This window comes from Drosophila pseudoobscura, chromosome 2, assembly GCF_009870125.1.
Source record: "Drosophila pseudoobscura strain MV-25-SWS-2005 chromosome 2, UCI_Dpse_MV25, whole genome shotgun sequence".
In the NCBI taxonomy this organism is placed as follows: Eukaryota; Metazoa; Arthropoda; class Insecta; order Diptera; family Drosophilidae; genus Drosophila; species Drosophila pseudoobscura.
Window position 1 is genome coordinate 26,273,750 of NC_046679.1, and position 16,114 is coordinate 26,289,863.

Consider the following 16,114-nt stretch of genomic DNA (forward strand, 5'->3'; position numbering starts at 1 on the left):
TTCCTATTTGCCAACATTCTAACGGTAGTGGGTAGTGTTGGGTAGGCAGCAGCAGCAAAGCTTTTGTTTCATTCCCTTGGCTTTGTGCCCTTTTTTTTGGGCAGAAGCGCAAGAGAGAAACGTTTAAGGCATGTAATGGGGGGAGTGTGAAAATGGAAGAATAGGCGTGGAATGGTAAATGGAATTCCTGCCTAATGAAAACCTCTCTCTCTCTCTGTCTCTGTCTTTGTACTCTCACTAATTGGTAAATATTTTCCGTATTTTTCGCAGCCAGCAGATAAGGAATATCTTTGCCACACAATTTTGTTAATTTTTGTGGAATTTCAAATTCCAGGCAAATATCGAATCAAATATTTCAACATAATTGCCAGCATGGGATAATTGAGTGGCACACAGAATGGCAGAGTGGCATGTGGCATGTGGCACCTGGCACGTGGGGCGCCTATTAAAGAGCCGTTAGTTTTCAATTTTCACAGTTGGATATTTGATGCCGCTCATTAGCAACCCTTTGGGAAGGCCTGTGAGCCTCCATTTCCATAGACAAGAGAGTCGAGTGCTAATTGAACCATCATCCAGGACACCCGCCTCTGAACGGAGGCAATCAATGTGGCAAAGGGCACACAGCACTCAAACGTAGAGAATAGGGGCCCTTGTCCCTTTTATGCACTTTCCCAGGCCGAATCTTTTGTGTGTTTCGGTTCGGGGCTTCCAAAGGAGTCGCTGTGGCTGTGGCTGTGCCTTAATTAACCCCTCGAACGGCAGAGAATGGTAAACATCGTTTCGACCAAGTGGCTCCACTCCAAACAGGGGCTAAAGCGCTTTCACTGAGATTACTCTACCTTACCAAACAACTCAAAGCCCAAAATATCCTGAAACCACGCACGCTAAACAAATAACAATAAAAGAGAGAAAAATAATCAGGTTTACGGCTTCGCCGCATCTCCGGTTCCTCCCGGCTGCTTCCTGTTTCCCGCTTGAGTGCTCTTCGGGCGTCTGTTGTGGCTGTCGGTCGGTCGGTCCTTCCTTCCACCCCGGCAAAAAGTTTCGGCACTAAACAGAAATTACCCATACGCCGCGTGAGCCATTGAGGTGTGCAGCCGGAGCCCCCTTTCATAAGCTCGTAAATCTGCAACTTGTGGAGCATAAATATCCAACAAGGACGGGGGGTAAGTGGGTAAGGGGAGGGGGGCTAAAGATAGGGCAGATTGAGGTTGCGGCTTTTGGGCTCCACTTTAAAATGCATTCGCAACTAATAAAACATTTTACTCCTGCTATTAATTGCAGACCCAAGCCCCGGAACTATATGAGAGCTACGAGAGCCATGATGCCAACCACCGAATCGAGGCACAGCGGATGGGCTGTCCTGGCCGTGGTCCTGGTGGCCATTACCCTGGTGGACGTGGATGCCCAAAGCTCTTCCAGCTGTGGCCCCAATTTCCCGCCCGCCTGCAGTTGCGGGGAGGAGGTGTACGAGAGCGAGATGCAGTACGTCGTTAACTGCACAAACGCGGGGCTGCGCAACACGAGCGTCCTGGAGTTCATGCCCGAGAAGGTGGAGGTGCTGATCTTCACCGGCAATCACATTGCGGAGCTGCCCTGGAACGTGTTCGGGAGCATCAACGACTACAAGCAGCTCAAGATCGTGGACATGAGCAGCAACCACATCCGGGAGATACGCGGCAAGAGCTACCACCATGTGCCGCGCGTCGAGCGGCTGATCCTCAATCACAACAACCTGAGCATCTCGCGCTACGACGACGAGGTCAATCATCACCATCCGCGGGTCTTCTCCAACTTTGTCAATTTGCAGAGCCTTCACCTAACGGACGCCTTCGAGGACAACAGTTCGCCGCAGCTGAGCGAGGACCTGCACGACATATTCGTCAACAGCCAGCTGCTGAAGCTGCAAAAGCTCCATCTCGAACAGAACGAGATCACGCACTTCAAGGACCGCAATGTCTTCTGCGATCTGCCCTCCCTCAGGGACCTGCATCTGGGCGACAACCAGCTGCGGGACATTAACTTCGAGGTGCGATGCCTGAACAATCTGCGGTTCCTGGACCTCGAACGGAATCAATTTGGCTTCGTGAAGCCCAGCGACATGAGGGTCCTCAACGAGCTGGAGGATCGCTCCAATCGCACGGCCAATCTGATTGTGGACTTTAATCTGAATCCCTTCGTCTGTGACTGCCGCATTGCGCCCTTCCGCGCGTGGATCCAGTCCACACGGGTGACCGTCCGCAACAAGGACAGTCTCATGTGCTTCCACTCGGCTTCACGGGTGGATCCCTCGCCCGCCCACATCCTGCAGCTGGATATGGGCGCATGCCAGGCGGCCATTGATGCAGCGGCCACCATCCTGAATGCCGCCGAGGAGGAGCAGCGGAGCTATGGAGCAGAGCAGCCGCCGGCGCACATCAGCGGCCATACTGCCACGCTAATCTTCCTGCTGATCGTGCTGAGCATGATCCTGCTGGGGCTGCTGGTGGCCCTCGTCTACGTGAGTCGCGATAAGTTAAAGTACATGATCACGCCGGTGTTCGATAACGTGGCCAAGAAGGTCCAGTATACGTCAATTAAGGATGAGGACTGCCCGGAAGTGCATGTCTAGAGGGGCCCATATCCATCATCCCAGAAGGAGGAGAGACCTGAGGAAGAACCAAAACTCAGTTTCGTTTCAGTTTCAGTTTTTGTATGCCATTCGCGTTACGCAAAGTGTGCCATTCACAGCGGAAGGGGAAACAGAAGATCGAATATCATTTGCATCCGCGTATCCCAAAACTTAAGCCTCTTGTTTTTCGTAGTACTTAAGCATTTAACAATGAAGATCGAAGGAGTAGGAGGAACGTGCAAAATGCACTTGCAATTACAGTTAAAATACACACACTCACACAATTTTTCTATAGTTTTAGCGTTTTTCTAACTTAAACTTAAGTCCAAGTCTTGTTATTTCTATGATTCCCACACACGAAAAAGGAGTCCATAGGAGTGCAAAGCGGCCCTGTAACAACCGATTTGACCAGAAGACCACGCATACATATATAGCAGCCTATATATACATACATACCCACATATATCGTAACAAACACTTTAGTGTTATCTGTGATTTAAGTTTAGTAGCTTTACTTTGTTAAAACTCTGCAGAACGCAACTTTTGTAATGGAAATTCATCAAACAAAAATACATATACATATATCTTCAAATGTAAAACGTTTCGCTACTCAAAAACATGTTATTAATCATTTGTCAATTACAACACTATAGCTATATGATGATTTCATACTTGATTTACCAACATTAACAAGCATTTTTTATAAATAAAACTTTTGAAAATTGAAAAAGCGCGGTGCTGTTTTGAGTTTTGAATTTCGATAGATGTATCGATAGATGAGATAATATGTGTGGTGTGAATGGGATTTGGGATTTTTTCTCCTTTTCGTGGTGCGATATCCTCTCTTCGTGGAGGGATTTTTCGTAGGAACGTTAATTTAAGGTTTTCTTAAAGACACCAAGAATAGATATCGGGAATCGTATGCCTAAATATTTCTAAAACATGTCCACCTGAGACCAAGTCATTAGTACTGTTTCCAATCAGCCTATACAAATGTCCTTACCACCGGTTGACAAGCAACAAATTCATGCCATTTTACGTTTTAGCTTTGAATTTTTTCGTTTAAACTTTCATTTAGCCAGAATCCAAGCAAAGAGTATCTTTAAAATTAGCCAGTAATATAGAAAATTAACTAATCTACCGGATAAAATTATGAGTTCAAAACTGAGGCTCCTTTCTGGATATTTAGCCGAATTTAAAAAATGTGGAATATGATGGAACTTGAATATAAATAAATCGTCACTATATTTACGGTATATTTTAAAAATTGTGACGCATATTTCGGTATTTTTCTGATGGTCAGACGGTCGATAAGTCCGCGGTCACACTGAAGAGCTTTTCCCGCCTAGAATTATAATAAGTACAATTTTTATTTAATTTGCTGGTTTTGCGGCTATTGTGGTTAATGTTTAAGTAGTTCGGGGTGTGTTGGAAGTTGAGGGGAACATTGGAATTATGGAACACTTACCGCGCTGCTAAGAAGCCCTGTGTGAGGAACCAAGCTCAGGGCTAAAGCTGAATCGTAGATTCTATAAAGTAAAGCACTAACATACAGTATATACAGTAAAATCCACAGCATAGCATAATTTCAAGAAACAGCTGGCAAGTGTATATGTATATTCACCAAACCGATTTATTTACATACATATTTGAGTGTGTGAGTGCTTTAAACAAATTCAGTTTCGCATCGCTTATATGTACATAGATATTCCGCGAGTCTAATCAAAATTCAGTTCCATTATGCAACGTCACTGAACAGTGCACGGCTCCAGCATTCAATTCCCCCAACAATTGCATTTAACAAGTGATATTTAAGCACACAATTGTCTCAGACAGCAATAAAGTGCGTGCTTATCAGCCACATCAAACAGTTCGCAACACACGCTGCCCCAACGATAAGGGATCATAAAAACTAAAAACCACCTTTCTTACAGATGCTCCGAAACTGTCGCAGCGCTCTGCAGCCAATCCGCCTCCTCCTCACAGCTAAAGACCCCTGTCAGCCCCAACCGCAACGCCAGCAACAAAGCGCCGCAGCCGCAGCCGCCAGCGGAAGCATGGAGAAGTTCGATCTGCCCAAGCGACTGCAGGGGAGCACGCCAAGCGTGTGGAACGAGTACATCGCTTTGGCCATGCAGTACAAGCCCCTGAATCTGGGACAGGGCTTTCCAGACGATGCCGCCCCCGAGTATGTGACCCATTCGCTGGCTGACATTGCGCAGGATGAAAATCCTCTGCTGCATCAGTACACCCGAGGATACGGTCATGTGCGTCTGGTTCAGGCTCTTTCCAAGTTGTACAGTGGACTCGTGGGACGTGAGCTGAATCCGCTCAGCGATATCCTCATCACTTCGGGGGCGTACGAAGCTCTGTACTCTACCATCATGGGTCATGTGGATGTCGGCGATGAAGTGATCATCATCGAACCCTTCTTCGATTGCTACGAACCCATGGTGAAAATGGCTGGCGGTGTCTCACGTTTTATTCCACTGAAGCTGGTAGGAATTCCAAACTACAAACTACTTAGATCCCCCTTTCATTTGTATTCTTTTTCAGCGCAAAACAGAGCAGGGTCCGATCAGCTCCGCGGATTGGGTGCTGGACGACGCCGAGCTCGAGAGTCTCTTCAATGCGAAAACCAAAATGATCATCCTGAACACGCCACACAATCCGATAGGAAAGGTCTTCAACCGCAGGGAGCTAGAGCGCATTGCCGAGCTGTGCCGCAAGTGGAACGTTCTGTGTGTCTCGGATGAGGTGTACGAGTGGCTGGTCTTCGACGGAGCCGAGCACATACGCATCTGCACGCTGCCCGGGATGTGGGATCGCACCATCACGCTTGGGTCCGCGGGCAAGACTTTCTCCGTCACTGGCTGGAAGATCGGCTGGGCCTACGGGCCGTCTCAGCTGATCAGGAACCTCCAGATGGTGCACCAGAACTCTGTTTATACTTGCCCCACGCCCCTCCAAGAGGGTGTGGCACGCAGCTTCGAAGTGGAGCTGGCCCGCCTGGGCACACCAGAGAGCTACTTCCTCAGCCTGCCCCGCGAGCTGAAGGAGAAGCGGGATTTCATGGCCAAATTCCTGTCGGATGCTGGGATGCGTCCAACCATCCCCGAGGGCGGCTACTTCATGCTGGCCGACTGGTCACCGCTAGCGAGCAAAGTGGACCTGAGCTCAGAAACGGACAAGCACCGTGACTACAAGTTCACCAAATGGATGACGAAGAACATGGGATTGCAGGGCATCCCCCCTAGTGCCTTCTACAGCGAGCCCAACAAGCCGCTGGGCGAGGACTTTGTGCGCTACTGCTTCATCAAGAAGCAGGAGAACCTGGACAAGGCAGCCGAGCTGCTCAGGAAGTGGAAATAGTGGCCAATCAATAAACGAATTTAATGAAATCCAACCCAGAATGCAGTAGCAGCCGTCTAACCTAGGTGGTCCGGTTACATAATCAAGAGGCAAACAACACACATTCACTTGTGTGGTGGTAGCCTTACTCCAATCTCCTTTTATTTGCAATCCAATAACATGTTCATCCACACCATATTTGGGATACTATGGATGTGTAGCTAGTGTCTCTGTGAGGTGAGGGTATTGTGTACTGTTTTGCTTTTTCATTAAACTATGTGGAAAAGCAGCTCGGTATGTACTGCTTAGAGGTCGTACACCGACTTGAGGGCCAGTTCGGGTTTGTCGTAGCCCAGCTCCTCAATGGTGGGAATGCCCAGCTCCTTGAGGGTAGGGGTGATCTTCTCCAGCAAGTAGGGATAAAGGGTAGCCTTCTGGTCACCGCACTTGTCCTTGCAGCCCTCCAGCCACCTGATTGCCAAAGCGATGTCGTTGACACGGCGAGCACCGCGCAGGCCAGCCTCGATGACCTTGGGGCTGGGCACCAGATCCATGCCCAGCAGATCGTTCATACCCTTGCGGATCTCCCAGCCGTCGATGCCCTCGCGGCTGAAGTACTTCTCGTAACGCTTGTCAAAATCCTCCGCAGATTCCTCAGATCCGTGCAGGGCGCGGACGGCAGCGACGCGCGACGAGGTAACGCCAATGGTGCCACGGATGGCGCTACCAAGTTTACCAGCTGTGATGCGCAACATGGCTGTCGAAAATGCAATTAAACAATCTCAAATTGGCAAAAAATTTGGTTAAGTAATAGTTCAGACTCACTTTTCGTTCTTGTTCTTGCTACTTTTTCTTTCAGAGGTATGGCAGCGCTGTGAGTGAAATTTCTGTGCTGTACAATGCCTCAACTGTCAGAGAAATACTATTCACCTTTTTTTGTAAACCTTATATTATACACATTCCAAACTAATTCACCAATCGGATAAAATTATGTGTTCAGGAATGATGGTCTTGCCTAGCTAGCTATATCAAATCGAATATGAAAATCGACGAATTTGACTTCCGATCATGGACGATTAACCCATTGTTGACCAGTGGATACTAAAATACTCTCCCCAAAAATTATGAATGTTAAAGAATTTTAACGCAGTTCAGGTGAAAGATATCGTAGTGTTTATTGAAGTTCAGAGGAAAGATGGCATGAATCTACAACAAGAACTTACAATCGTTAATATTTTCAGCCATTTACCTGAAGTAGTTGAACTATTTAAATAGAGGGGGCTGAAGTGGGCTAAGTTCGTTTTTCATCATAACGAGACGCTAGCAAGAAAACAAGTCAAGTAGAAAATTGATTCATCAATAGGATAAAATTATGTGGGCAGGGCTGAGGGTTTTATTGCACGGAACATCAAAAACGAGGAATATGTATAATAGAAATTGGCTTCGTCAGTATATTTACGGTATATTCTTAAAATGAGACCGTATATTTTGGTATATTTCACACACTGTTCTCGAGCTCTATTTCCTCGGTCTCCTCTCAAATTATATTTTACGCGGCCACACTGATCCTGAAAAAAAGTGAAGAGTCAGGCAATAAAGAACTGCTAATAAATAAATAGCCCAGTAACTAGCAATCAAATCAACTACAGAATGTCGGCAGCAATTGGGTGAGTGCATTATTTATCGTTGTAAATAGCCATGTTCTTGGCCCGGCCGCTGCACATCTTTTTGTGGCTTCTTTCTGCGGCGCGTGCTTTGTTGCAGTAGTGGTGGCGTCCATTTTTCGCGGATACCTATGATTTGCGCGGTCAGTCCTTAGATAGTTAGACCCTCTCCATATGGCCGCCCAACTGCGTCGGCTAGTTTGCTGATGGTGGGCGTATCCTGTGCGCAACTGCATTGCGATATTTTTTGGGCCAAACTTGAGGCCCAGCATTTGAGGTTATGTTTGGGTTGGCGCTAATTCTGTGTATTTTCGGCATGGACCTTTGTGCGCGGCGCCCGGCTGTGTGGGTTATGTGTATGCAAATGGATCGCAGAGCGATTAGCATATATTTTGCACTTTGCCTTGGTTTCCAGAAAAGTCGACGACGTTTGTCCGCCGTCGCCGTTGCTGGGGGCCGGCATGTGGCACCCCGCACCGTCGAACCCCACACCGGCTGTAGTTTATATATGTGCTTATGTATTTATTCAAGAATCTCCATTCCATTTGCCACTTCAGATCAATTCCGCCTCCAGTTTCCTGGGCACAGCGCAGCGACTTGGTCTATGTGATCATCGATGTTGAGTGCAAGGACATCGAACAGAAGTAAGTGACCTTTAGATCACATTCGATAGCCTTAACTGATCCTAAACCTTCTGCTTTACCCGCAGAGTGACGGAGAACAGCTTCACCTTCAAGGGCGTGAACGCGCTGGATGCGTCTAAGAAATACGAGGTCACGCTCAACTTCTTCGGAACGGTTGATCCCGAGAAAGTGACCAGCAAGAACATTGGGCGTTGCCTAGAATTCACAATACCAAAGAAGGCGAGCGGACCCTTCTGGCCCAGTCTGACCACGGACAAGACGAAGCTGCACTTCCTTAAGGCCAACTTTGCCAAGTGGCGCGATGAGTCCGATGACGAGGAAGGTGAGACTTGACTCTCTTTTTTGACCAACCCAAATTCTACTTTAAATGTTCCTCCAATGTCAGCAGGTGACGCCAAAGACAATGGAATGTTTGGCAACTTCCTGAATAACTCTGGTGGTGATTGGAACAATAAATTCGACGACTTCAATGTTGACGATGAGGAGGAGGACTCCGATGACAACATCCCTAGCCTTTCCCAGAACGACGAGGAAGAGGAGGAGACCGGCGAGGGTGACAAGAAGAAGCCGGCTGCTTAGAAAGTTTGCCGGGGTCAAGCATTTTGGAGTAGTCGTAGCGTTAGCCGAGGCGCTTATACCATTAAGTCCACACGAACACACCAACACTCACAATCTCTCCCTCCCCCCACACACAACACACAAAAACACCAATCAACACATCCATATAAAATCATCCACATACGCATGCGTATATACACTATTCCAAAAAGAATCACCCATTTAACTTAGCTGAATATTGGCTGCGTATTCAGGTGAGGCGAGAGATGTTAACAACAGAAAGTAAAACGGAACAAGAAACGAAACATTTGGAGCCGACAAGAAAACCATAAGTTTTACGCTAGAATATAACAACAAGCAGAGGAAAGCTACAACCAATTCATTGCAAAAAATGTGTTTGCAGTTTATTATTTTTTGTTTCCTGTAAATAAAGGAAATTACAATAAATAAAACAAAAACGGGAAAAATTGTCCCCATTTGTGGAGGGGAGGGATGGCATTTTTGCTCGCAACCAGCTATCGATGCGGTGTATCGATAGTTTCGATTCGTGTTGCTGTGACAACGCGGGCACGCTTTGAAAAAAATTCGAAGCAAAGCAAACAACACAATTTCACTCGAAACAAGTGATATTATTGTTGGGAGCTACTTACAAACTTTTAAAAAGCTTCTTAGAACTTAATATGACCGGCGCAGCACAGGCAGAGCGGCGACTGGCCTTTGTGGCCGAATGGTATCAGGCCGAGGCTGCCATCATACGTACTTTCCTGGTGACCTACTTTGTGGCCGACGAGGCAGTGGAAGTGGTATTGTATTTCCTCAAGAATATATCGCCTACAATTCGGATGCTAATCTTTGGGTACTCCTCAGTTTGATCAACGCAGCAAGAAGACCTTTCTGCGTCGCACCAAGATTCCGGAGCTGACGCAACGCGACTTCTTTGTGGGCTCGAAGATCAATGTTTTCGGCCGGCAATTCGACATTGTTGACTACGCGGACGAGTCGACCCGCAGCAACTTGGCCAAATATCGCAAAAGGTAAGAGGTGCTCGACATGAAAAAGTCCAGACTTGTTCATACTATACGAGTATTTTTCACAGAGGATTCGTGCTGCTTAAGAATAATATGTGGCACAAGCATCTAGGCAAGTTTCTGAAGACACTCATCAATAACAAGATTAACATCAACAACGGACAGATGGTACAGTTCACTCCCAAAATGGTGACACAGTTCCTCTCCGGGAAGCCCAAGAACGAAGTTGTATCCTCGTGAGTATTATCAAAAGTTTTTCTGGGGGACATTTAAATCATACGGCTGTCACGCTCTGCCAGTGTCCTGATGAACGAACTATTGGCCGGCCCGGCCATCAGCATGGAGCTGATCGGCGACAACGTGGTGGAGATCATGATCGCTTGTGTCAAGTACAAGGGTCCGGATGGGGTCAATGACTCCTCCTCCGTGAAGCTGTCGTCAAGCCTGGAGGAGCTGTTCGAGCAGGAGGATGTGCGCTACGGAATCTACTGTCCTGCGACCGAGGAGGATGTCGCCATAGACTTGAAGTTCTTTTTCGAAGACCGCCTCAGCATCATGAAAGAATGTCTATTCAAGAACTCTACGCTGGCCATCATCAAGCCGCACAGCATAAAGGACGGCCTTTTGGGTGACATCGTTGACGAAATTCTGGCCAACGGCTTTAATGTGACTGCCATGCGCATGATTCTAATGGCGCGAATCAATTGCGAGGAGTTTTACGAGGTCTATCGCGGTATCCTTCCCGAGTATATACCCATGGTAGCGCAGCTAGCCAGCGGCGTGTGCATGTGCCTTGAGATCGTCTCTGCCGATCCGGGAAAGAGTAGCTACGGCGAGTTCCGTACATTCTGCGGTCCTATGGACCCGGAAATAGCCAAGCTATTGCGCCCCCACACCCTCCGCGCCAAGTTTGGCAAGTCCAAGGTGCTCAATGCAATTCACTGCACAGATCTGCCAGACGATACCAATCTGGAGCTGCAGTACATGTTCAAGATCCTCGACTGATCTCTCTCCTTAGTTAAGTTATTTAGTTTGTATATATTTTCAGTAAGTGTGTGCGGGTATGTGTGTGGGTCCCAATAAATTACAAGTGCAATGGCAATACCTAGTTAAAATTAATATTGGTAATATTGGTGTGCCAGTTGTGGGAACGCTTTAAGGGAGCCTTTAAGGAAATACCTTTTCCTAGAAAGTGTCTGTAATTCAAATAATTTATTTTATTTATTTATGTAACGCTAATATCTGGTTAGCTCCAAACTTGAAGCTATAGCTACTGAGGCCTTAAGCTCTAGGGTAATTGGGTCAGATTTGATACATATTTACAAAGGTGTTGGGATGGGTATTTACAGTATGCTCGGTTATATTTTGTGAAGGAGATTAGCGGTACAAGAAATATGCGGATAGTTTTGGAATTTGCGTTGGTGGGGTTTGAGATGAGTTGCATGGGATCTTTGTTTTTGAATGATAGGGACCTTTGTGAGGAGAGTGAGGGGCACAATGGACATGCCTTGGGCAATGTTTTGGTGGTCAGCTTGGTGTTGCCCAGTCTCAGTCTATTAATTATGACCTGGTGCCTTCTATTAAGGATATTGTTCTTTGGGGGGGTGTTGTTGGTAGCGTGGTGGCTAATTTGTTGGTACCATGCAGAGGTGTTTGTGAGGAGGTCGTTTTGTTTAGATTGGAGGACTTGTTTTAGGAAGTGTGCAATATCGGTAGAGTTGTGGTTTGGGGTGTAAATGAGGGGAAATTTGGTGTACATCTTGGCTGCAGAGTCTGAAAATTCGTTGCCTTTTATGCCTATGTGACTGGGTATCCAGATTATTAAGCTCTTAGGGAAATGGGTGGATAATAGATTTCTGATCGAGGAGGCGTGTATGGTAAGGATGTTGAATTTCTTGGATGTGTAGGTTCTGATTGGGGAACAAGGGATGGAGTGTTTTTGGGAAATTTGTTTGGCTCTATCTACCGTGCTGTTAAGTCGGTGTTTTCTTCTATGGCTTTTGGTAAGGGTATTTAGGGGGGTGGGTCTACATAAAGTAGACTGTCTAGTACAGATTTGGCTCTTTTGAACCCTAGTTGGTTGTTGTGGATCAGGTTGTTATTTAATTAAAATAAGTTTTACCTAATTTCATATACATTTTCGTTAACTAAAAATAAAATCTGAAATGTAAATCTGATATTATTTAAAAAAAAGGGTGTACCAACATTAGTTTCAACCAGGTACTACATGGCTGTAGCAGTTATCTAGATGCTGCCGCTGCGGCTGGTGCTGGGGATATCCAGGTCATCGGAGGTGCCGTCCAAGCAGCCCCTCAAATAAAGACCGCCATTGCGCTCCTGCTGCATGTAGTCGTAGGCTAGGAGTGCAAAGATTACAATGCAAACCAGCATTACCACCGCATAGAAGAAGTACTCGTCCATCTGGGAGCTCAGCAAACCCAGCTCAGTGACCACAACCACAACGAGGTTGCCGAAGGCATTGTTCAGGAACCACGTAGCCGTTACCACAGACTTCATGGACGTGGGCGCCTGCGTGAAGGCGAACTGCAGTCCCGGAATAGACAGCAGCAGTTCGCCCAACATCAGCAGAAAGAACTGCGGCAGCTGCCAAGCAATGTTAATGGTCTGGCTGGGTGAATTCTACGAGGATTTACAAGTAAGAGAGTGAGTTTCTCAGTGGAGTATTTGTCTTTGTTATTCGTTGTCTAACCATAATCACTTTCTGCAAGGCTCCTGCACAAAAGAAGGAACCAGCGGAGCAGATGCCACCCACAGTGACGCTGTTCAGTGGCTTTAGTTCCCAATTAAAGTATCGACGCAGCAACGGAACCGTCACATATTGCCACAGCGGGATGAGCATGAAGAGGAAGATGGGGCCCGCAGCCTTGGCCTGATCCGGCTGTATGGTCACTCCCAACACTGTGGTATTCATCATGGCCGCCTGGAAAGTCCAGCTGGAGTCCTGTTGGGCCAGCAGAGCGAAGTAAAATGGTAGTGGAGTAAACAGTTTTGAGATCTGAGTGGAAACGGGAGAAAAGGATTCAAGTACGAGAATCAATCTGGCTTGTAATCTTTACTTACCCTCAGAACCTTGGAGACGTCGTTGACAAAGGCCTCGTCGTAGACACCGACGGCATTGTGCAGCCAATAGTTGCATCGCTTATTGGAATTGCGTCGCTGCCACTTCTGCACCAGTGCCGTCTTGATGCAGCCGCAGAATTTGAAGAGTATATTGTCATCGGCCAGCTTCTCGGTCTTGTAGAAACATTTGCCGATCAGAAAGATAACTGGAAACAGTGGGAAACCCTTACAATCACAGGAGCTGATGTATGCAAATCGATGATTACTTACGCCAGGCCATCATGAAGGCACTTGCGAGAGTACCGAAGACGGCGGGATAGCACTCCACCTTGTCAAAGCATTGCGTATTGGCCCGAACCAGCGGGGGAATAATCTTGCTCAGAAATATGCCGAAATAATAGACGAAATAGTAGAAGGAGAAGTACTCTGAGAGGTGAACAGCCTGCTCGGGCATCTTGAACTGCAGGGCTCCCAGCGACGTGATGCAGGCGCGGATTGAGCCGTTTCCCACTGCCAGGAACAGGAGGGCAATCGACACTAGCAGGCTAAGAAGGGTAATGCAATCAACAAAAGCCTCACTGGATCAGCGATCAAAACGTGTACTACTCACATAATTGGTACTCCCACAGAGGGGAGCGACGTCATGGTCAGCAGCATCCATCCGAAGGCGTAGAGGAAACAAAAGGCGGAAATGGTGCGCACATTTCCCATGTAGCTGTCTGCCAGGACGGCGCCGATAATGGGGCAGAACTGGCCGAAAAAGTTGAATATGTGCAGCACCACCGTAGAGAAGCTCTCCGTGAAGTTGAGATCATCGCGCAGATAGAGGGCGAGAATGGCTGGAATTGAGTAATAATCAGAATCGTGCTGTGACACCAGAGACAGAGTGCAATCTCGTTCAATACGATTGATTTATTTATCGACCATGAAATGAAGGTCACGTCCCCACCAGAGCAGAGGCCTGGAAAATTTCTGTGATGCATCACCAAATTTCCTTATTCCATTGATGACGGAAAAATTCCCAGAAAAATAACAAATCATCAAGGGCTCCCCTGCCGCATCGTATTTGTATTTTATCAATGCATTTTATAATGCATCGCAGACCCCCTCATCCCTGTGTGGATGCTCGCATCTGGCGCGGCGCTGATAAGTTTCGGTGTTTTTCGTCAAGACAAAGCAAGGCGATTGTAAATGATGCGCGGCTGCCCGTGGGGTGGGTTACTTACTGCGTATGCCGTTCGCTGCAAAGGCCTCGAAGAACTTGGTGGCGAGAATAAAGTATACGGCGCGCGGGTACCTGTACTCCATGCGAATGGGCGCGGGGGCAAAGCCATAGCTGGGCAGAGAGCTGCGCTGTCGCGGCTTCAGCTGGGTCCGTTCACTACCTTTGCCCCACTCGATGTCCCGTCCCTCCGTCTCATAGCTGGCTTGCGTGAGCTCCGCAATGGCTGGCAAGGCTGCAAAGATCAACACCAACAGAATAGTGTGGAGATTTTAGAGATCTGGGCCTTATCTTATCACCATCAGGCATGAACTCACTTTCTTCGCTGCCGATTTCCGTTGCTCGAAACATTTTCCACAGCCGTGCGCCTAATCCGACGTGAGTGAAGTGAACTGACGAGGAGAGGGAAGCTGTCGAGCACTACAGTACAAGACCCGAGAGCAATATTGGAGCGAGTTGTTGGCTTGTTTGCTTTTCTGGCGGCGGATCAGGTTACAGACTTGCGGCTTTTGTGGGTCTGCGTCTGCACTGCCACAATGAGCTCTATTGTAAATGTTGAATCTGTGCCGCGATTGACGACCGCTGATGTGCGCGGTCCAAGAGCTACTAGCTTTTCACTTTGTACACGACACGGGCGCAAGAACAAACATTGCGATAAAGGCTAGCCAGTCAATTCAATGCAGTTACAATGCCTGCCTCATGTAGCTAAAACGACGGAGTTAACGCTACAGGTTATCTCCCGGCGACAACTTAAGCTGATAAGTCCAAGTCGCGCTCAGTCAGGCGTCAGCGAAGTCACGGGACCAGGCTCAGCTGACTGACTGACCGACCGACCAGCAGACAGCGATAGGATTGCACTGGAGAGTCGTACAGTCGCTGTCTGATGTTTTTGTACAATGGATTTTTATTAAATTACGCACAAGAAATTAAAACTAGACGTGCTTGGAGTCGAGGCCTTGTGGCGGTGATGATCCACCGATGAAATTCGCAAATATTGTTGCACCAAATGAGCCAAAAGTAGGAGAAACACACGGAACTTGGGGGCTGAAGCTGACGGTGTCCTCACACCAGCTTCTTCGCCTCGAAGAAGCTCTTCAGATGGCGCATTTGCCAGAAGCCCATGCACACGAGGACAACGGTCTGGGCCAGGGACCACCAGAGCACGCGCGAGTTGGTGCTCTCGCTCGTGTGACGGAAGCGCTCCTCGCGATAGCGTTGGTAGTTCTGCTCCTTGGTGATCTGCTCCACCTGATCCAGGAGCTGGCGAATACGTAGCTGCAGCTCCGTCAGCTTCTCCTTTTGAGCCACATTGGCATAGTCGATGGCATGCTCTCCCACCTGTATGTCCAGGTGAACGCGCAGCTGGGCACCACTGAACCAGGCAGTGCTGTTCGAGTACATACAAATCACATGCTCGCCGGGCGTGTGTGAGGTGAACGAGATTCGGCCCTGGGAGCTGTACACACGGGAGAGGATGATTTTGTCATCGCTGTCACGCACCTCCACATGCATGCCGATTCCCGGGGATGAGGGCATAAAGCCATTAGAGCGTGGATCGTAGAGCTCCACTTTGTAGTTGACTGGGGACACATAAAGACTTGTTTAGAAAATGCGTTGGCATTTCAGACCCTGTCCGCTTACCTATCACAGTGGTTTCGTCGGGAACCTCCTCAATAAAGCACTTCCGCTCCGTCTCCGATATGTGGAAGTAGAGGCCGCAGGCACTGTGCAGGGCGCACAGCAGCAGGGCCAGGCAGATGAACTGATCTCGCATTTTGGCAATTTGTTATAACTTTTTCCACTAAATATATTATAATGTTAAGCTCGCCGACACGTCATGAGAAAAAGTGCCAGATCGAAGTTGAAGTGTTTGGCATAGAGATGGTAGCGTGACGGAATTCTCATTCCAGCATATCACCACTAACTATACGAGTTTTGGAACCCCAGAGACTTCG

At 47.8% G+C, this 16,114-nt stretch overlaps 7 protein-coding genes and 1 long non-coding RNA gene across 12 annotated transcripts in view; 4 read left to right on the plus strand and 4 right to left on the minus strand.

The window, feature by feature from the left end:
• Positions 1 to 2,744, plus strand: part of LOC4802799 (trophoblast glycoprotein) — a 44,128-nt gene extending 41,384 nt beyond the window's left edge. For both annotated transcript variants that reach the window (XM_033385938.1, XM_033385937.1), the window contains one exon: positions 1,285 to 2,744. In XM_033385938.1, coding sequence (XP_033241829.1) covers positions 1,304 to 2,611 — 1,308 coding nt within the window. In that variant the 5' untranslated portion in view covers positions 1,285 to 1,303 and the 3' untranslated portion in view covers positions 2,612 to 2,744. The remainder of the gene's footprint in view (positions 1 to 1,284) is intronic.
• A 56-nt stretch (positions 2,745 to 2,800) lies between these two features.
• On the minus strand, positions 2,801 to 3,824 carry LOC117185662 (uncharacterized). Its single transcript, XR_004471133.1, has 2 exons — positions 3,615 to 3,824; positions 2,801 to 3,561 (listed from the first exon to the last, which is right to left on the minus strand). It is a non-coding gene; the product is annotated as an uncharacterized lncRNA (long non-coding RNA).
• A 58-nt stretch (positions 3,825 to 3,882) lies between these two features.
• On the plus strand, positions 3,883 to 6,012 carry Kyat (Kynurenine aminotransferase). 3 transcript variants are annotated; one of them, XM_015182611.2, is made up of 3 exons: positions 3,883 to 3,971; positions 4,546 to 5,109; positions 5,168 to 6,012. In XM_015182611.2, exons 2-3 carry the CDS (start codon positions 4,546 to 4,548, stop codon positions 5,981 to 5,983), a joined length of 1,380 nt encoding a protein of 459 aa, XP_015038097.2. In that variant the 5' UTR covers positions 3,883 to 3,971; the 3' UTR covers positions 5,984 to 6,012. The 3 variants fall into 3 exon arrangements, with proteins under 3 accessions (XP_015038097.2, XP_015038098.2, XP_001359645.3); XM_015182612.2 differs by having other exon boundaries at positions 3,967 to 4,100; XM_001359608.5 differs by lacking the exon at positions 3,883 to 3,971 and adding an exon at positions 4,294 to 4,454.
• A 74-nt stretch (positions 6,013 to 6,086) lies between these two features.
• On the minus strand, positions 6,087 to 6,942 carry COX5A (Cytochrome c oxidase subunit 5A). The gene is made up of 2 exons (XM_001359609.5): positions 6,788 to 6,942; positions 6,087 to 6,719 (listed from the first exon to the last, which is right to left on the minus strand). The coding sequence occupies exon 2, from the start codon at positions 6,715 to 6,717 to the stop codon at positions 6,268 to 6,270; it is 450 nt and encodes a 149-aa protein (XP_001359646.2). The 5' UTR covers positions 6,718 to 6,719; positions 6,788 to 6,942; the 3' UTR covers positions 6,087 to 6,267.
• Positions 6,943 to 7,477: 535 nt separating this feature from the next.
• Positions 7,478 to 9,286, plus strand: p23 (cytosolic prostaglandin E synthase). 2 transcript variants are annotated; one of them, XM_015182613.2, is made up of 4 exons: positions 7,478 to 7,629; positions 8,184 to 8,270; positions 8,336 to 8,592; positions 8,656 to 9,286. In XM_015182613.2, exons 1-4 carry the CDS (start codon positions 7,613 to 7,615, stop codon positions 8,847 to 8,849), a joined length of 555 nt encoding a protein of 184 aa, XP_015038099.1. In that variant the 5' UTR covers positions 7,478 to 7,612; the 3' UTR covers positions 8,850 to 9,286. The 2 variants fall into 2 exon arrangements, with proteins under 2 accessions (XP_015038099.1, XP_001359647.1); XM_001359610.4 differs by having other exon boundaries at positions 8,659 to 9,286.
• Positions 9,287 to 9,394: 108 nt separating this feature from the next.
• nmdyn-D7 (nucleoside diphosphate kinase homolog 7) lies at positions 9,395 to 10,964 on the plus strand. The gene is made up of 4 exons (XM_001359611.4): positions 9,395 to 9,631; positions 9,696 to 9,862; positions 9,925 to 10,092; positions 10,156 to 10,964. Exons 1-4 carry the CDS (start codon positions 9,509 to 9,511, stop codon positions 10,859 to 10,861), a joined length of 1,164 nt encoding a protein of 387 aa, XP_001359648.3. The 5' UTR covers positions 9,395 to 9,508; the 3' UTR covers positions 10,862 to 10,964.
• A 972-nt stretch (positions 10,965 to 11,936) lies between these two features.
• On the minus strand, positions 11,937 to 14,898 carry LOC4802804 (solute carrier family 15 member 1). Its single transcript, XM_001359612.4, has 7 exons — positions 14,477 to 14,898; positions 14,164 to 14,394; positions 13,548 to 13,776; positions 13,208 to 13,482; positions 12,938 to 13,143; positions 12,567 to 12,872; positions 11,937 to 12,496 (listed from the first exon to the last, which is right to left on the minus strand). The coding sequence occupies exons 1-7, from the start codon at positions 14,508 to 14,510 to the stop codon at positions 12,101 to 12,103; spliced, it is 1,677 nt and encodes a 558-aa protein (XP_001359649.2). The 5' UTR covers positions 14,511 to 14,898; the 3' UTR covers positions 11,937 to 12,100.
• Positions 14,899 to 15,040: 142 nt separating this feature from the next.
• On the minus strand, positions 15,041 to 16,042 carry eca (transmembrane p24 trafficking protein eclair). The gene is made up of 2 exons (XM_001359613.5): positions 15,801 to 16,042; positions 15,041 to 15,739 (listed from the first exon to the last, which is right to left on the minus strand). Exons 1-2 carry the CDS (start codon positions 15,931 to 15,933, stop codon positions 15,222 to 15,224), a joined length of 651 nt encoding a protein of 216 aa, XP_001359650.2. The 5' UTR covers positions 15,934 to 16,042; the 3' UTR covers positions 15,041 to 15,221.
• Between the last annotated feature and the right edge of the window lie 72 nt (positions 16,043 to 16,114).

Excerpts from the sequence above, each read along its gene's own strand:
- Kyat (XM_015182611.2), top strand. The coding sequence starts at position 4,546 with ATGCTCCGAAACTGTCGCAGCGCTCTGCAGCCAATCCGCCTCCTCCTC. Across the intron at positions 5,110-5,167 it reads GTTTTATTCCACTGAAGCTG|CGCAAAACAGAGCAGGGTCC; the intron begins GTAGGAATTCCA and ends ATTCTTTTTCAG.
- COX5A (XM_001359609.5), bottom strand. The coding sequence starts at position 6,717 with ATGTTGCGCATCACAGCTGGTAAACTTGGTAGCGCCATCCGTGGCACC.
- p23 (XM_015182613.2), top strand. Across the intron at positions 8,271-8,335 it reads TGCAAGGACATCGAACAGAA|AGTGACGGAGAACAGCTTCA; the intron begins GTAAGTGACCTT and ends CTTTACCCGCAG. Across the intron at positions 8,593-8,655 it reads TGAGTCCGATGACGAGGAAG|CAGGTGACGCCAAAGACAAT; the intron begins GTGAGACTTGAC and ends CTCCAATGTCAG.
- nmdyn-D7 (XM_001359611.4), top strand. The coding sequence starts at position 9,509 with ATGACCGGCGCAGCACAGGCAGAGCGGCGACTGGCCTTTGTGGCCGAA. Across the intron at positions 9,863-9,924 it reads TTGGCCAAATATCGCAAAAG|AGGATTCGTGCTGCTTAAGA; the intron begins GTAAGAGGTGCT and ends TATTTTTCACAG. Across the intron at positions 10,093-10,155 it reads AAGAACGAAGTTGTATCCTC|TGTCCTGATGAACGAACTAT; the intron begins GTGAGTATTATC and ends ACGCTCTGCCAG.
- LOC4802804 (XM_001359612.4), bottom strand. The coding sequence starts at position 14,510 with ATGTTTCGAGCAACGGAAATCGGCAGCGAAGAAA. Across the intron at positions 14,395-14,476 it reads GGAAATCGGCAGCGAAGAAA|CCTTGCCAGCCATTGCGGAG; the intron begins GTGAGTTCATGC and ends TGATCTTTGCAG. Across the intron at positions 12,873-12,937 it reads ACGTCTCCAAGGTTCTGAGG|ATCTCAAAACTGTTTACTCC; the intron begins GTAAGTAAAGAT and ends GTTTCCACTCAG.
- eca (XM_001359613.5), bottom strand. The coding sequence starts at position 15,933 with ATGCGAGATCAGTTCATCTGCCTGGCCCTGCTGCTGTGCGCCCTGCAC. Across the intron at positions 15,740-15,800 it reads CGACGAAACCACTGTGATAG|TCAACTACAAAGTGGAGCTC; the intron begins GTAAGCGGACAG and ends ATGTGTCCCCAG.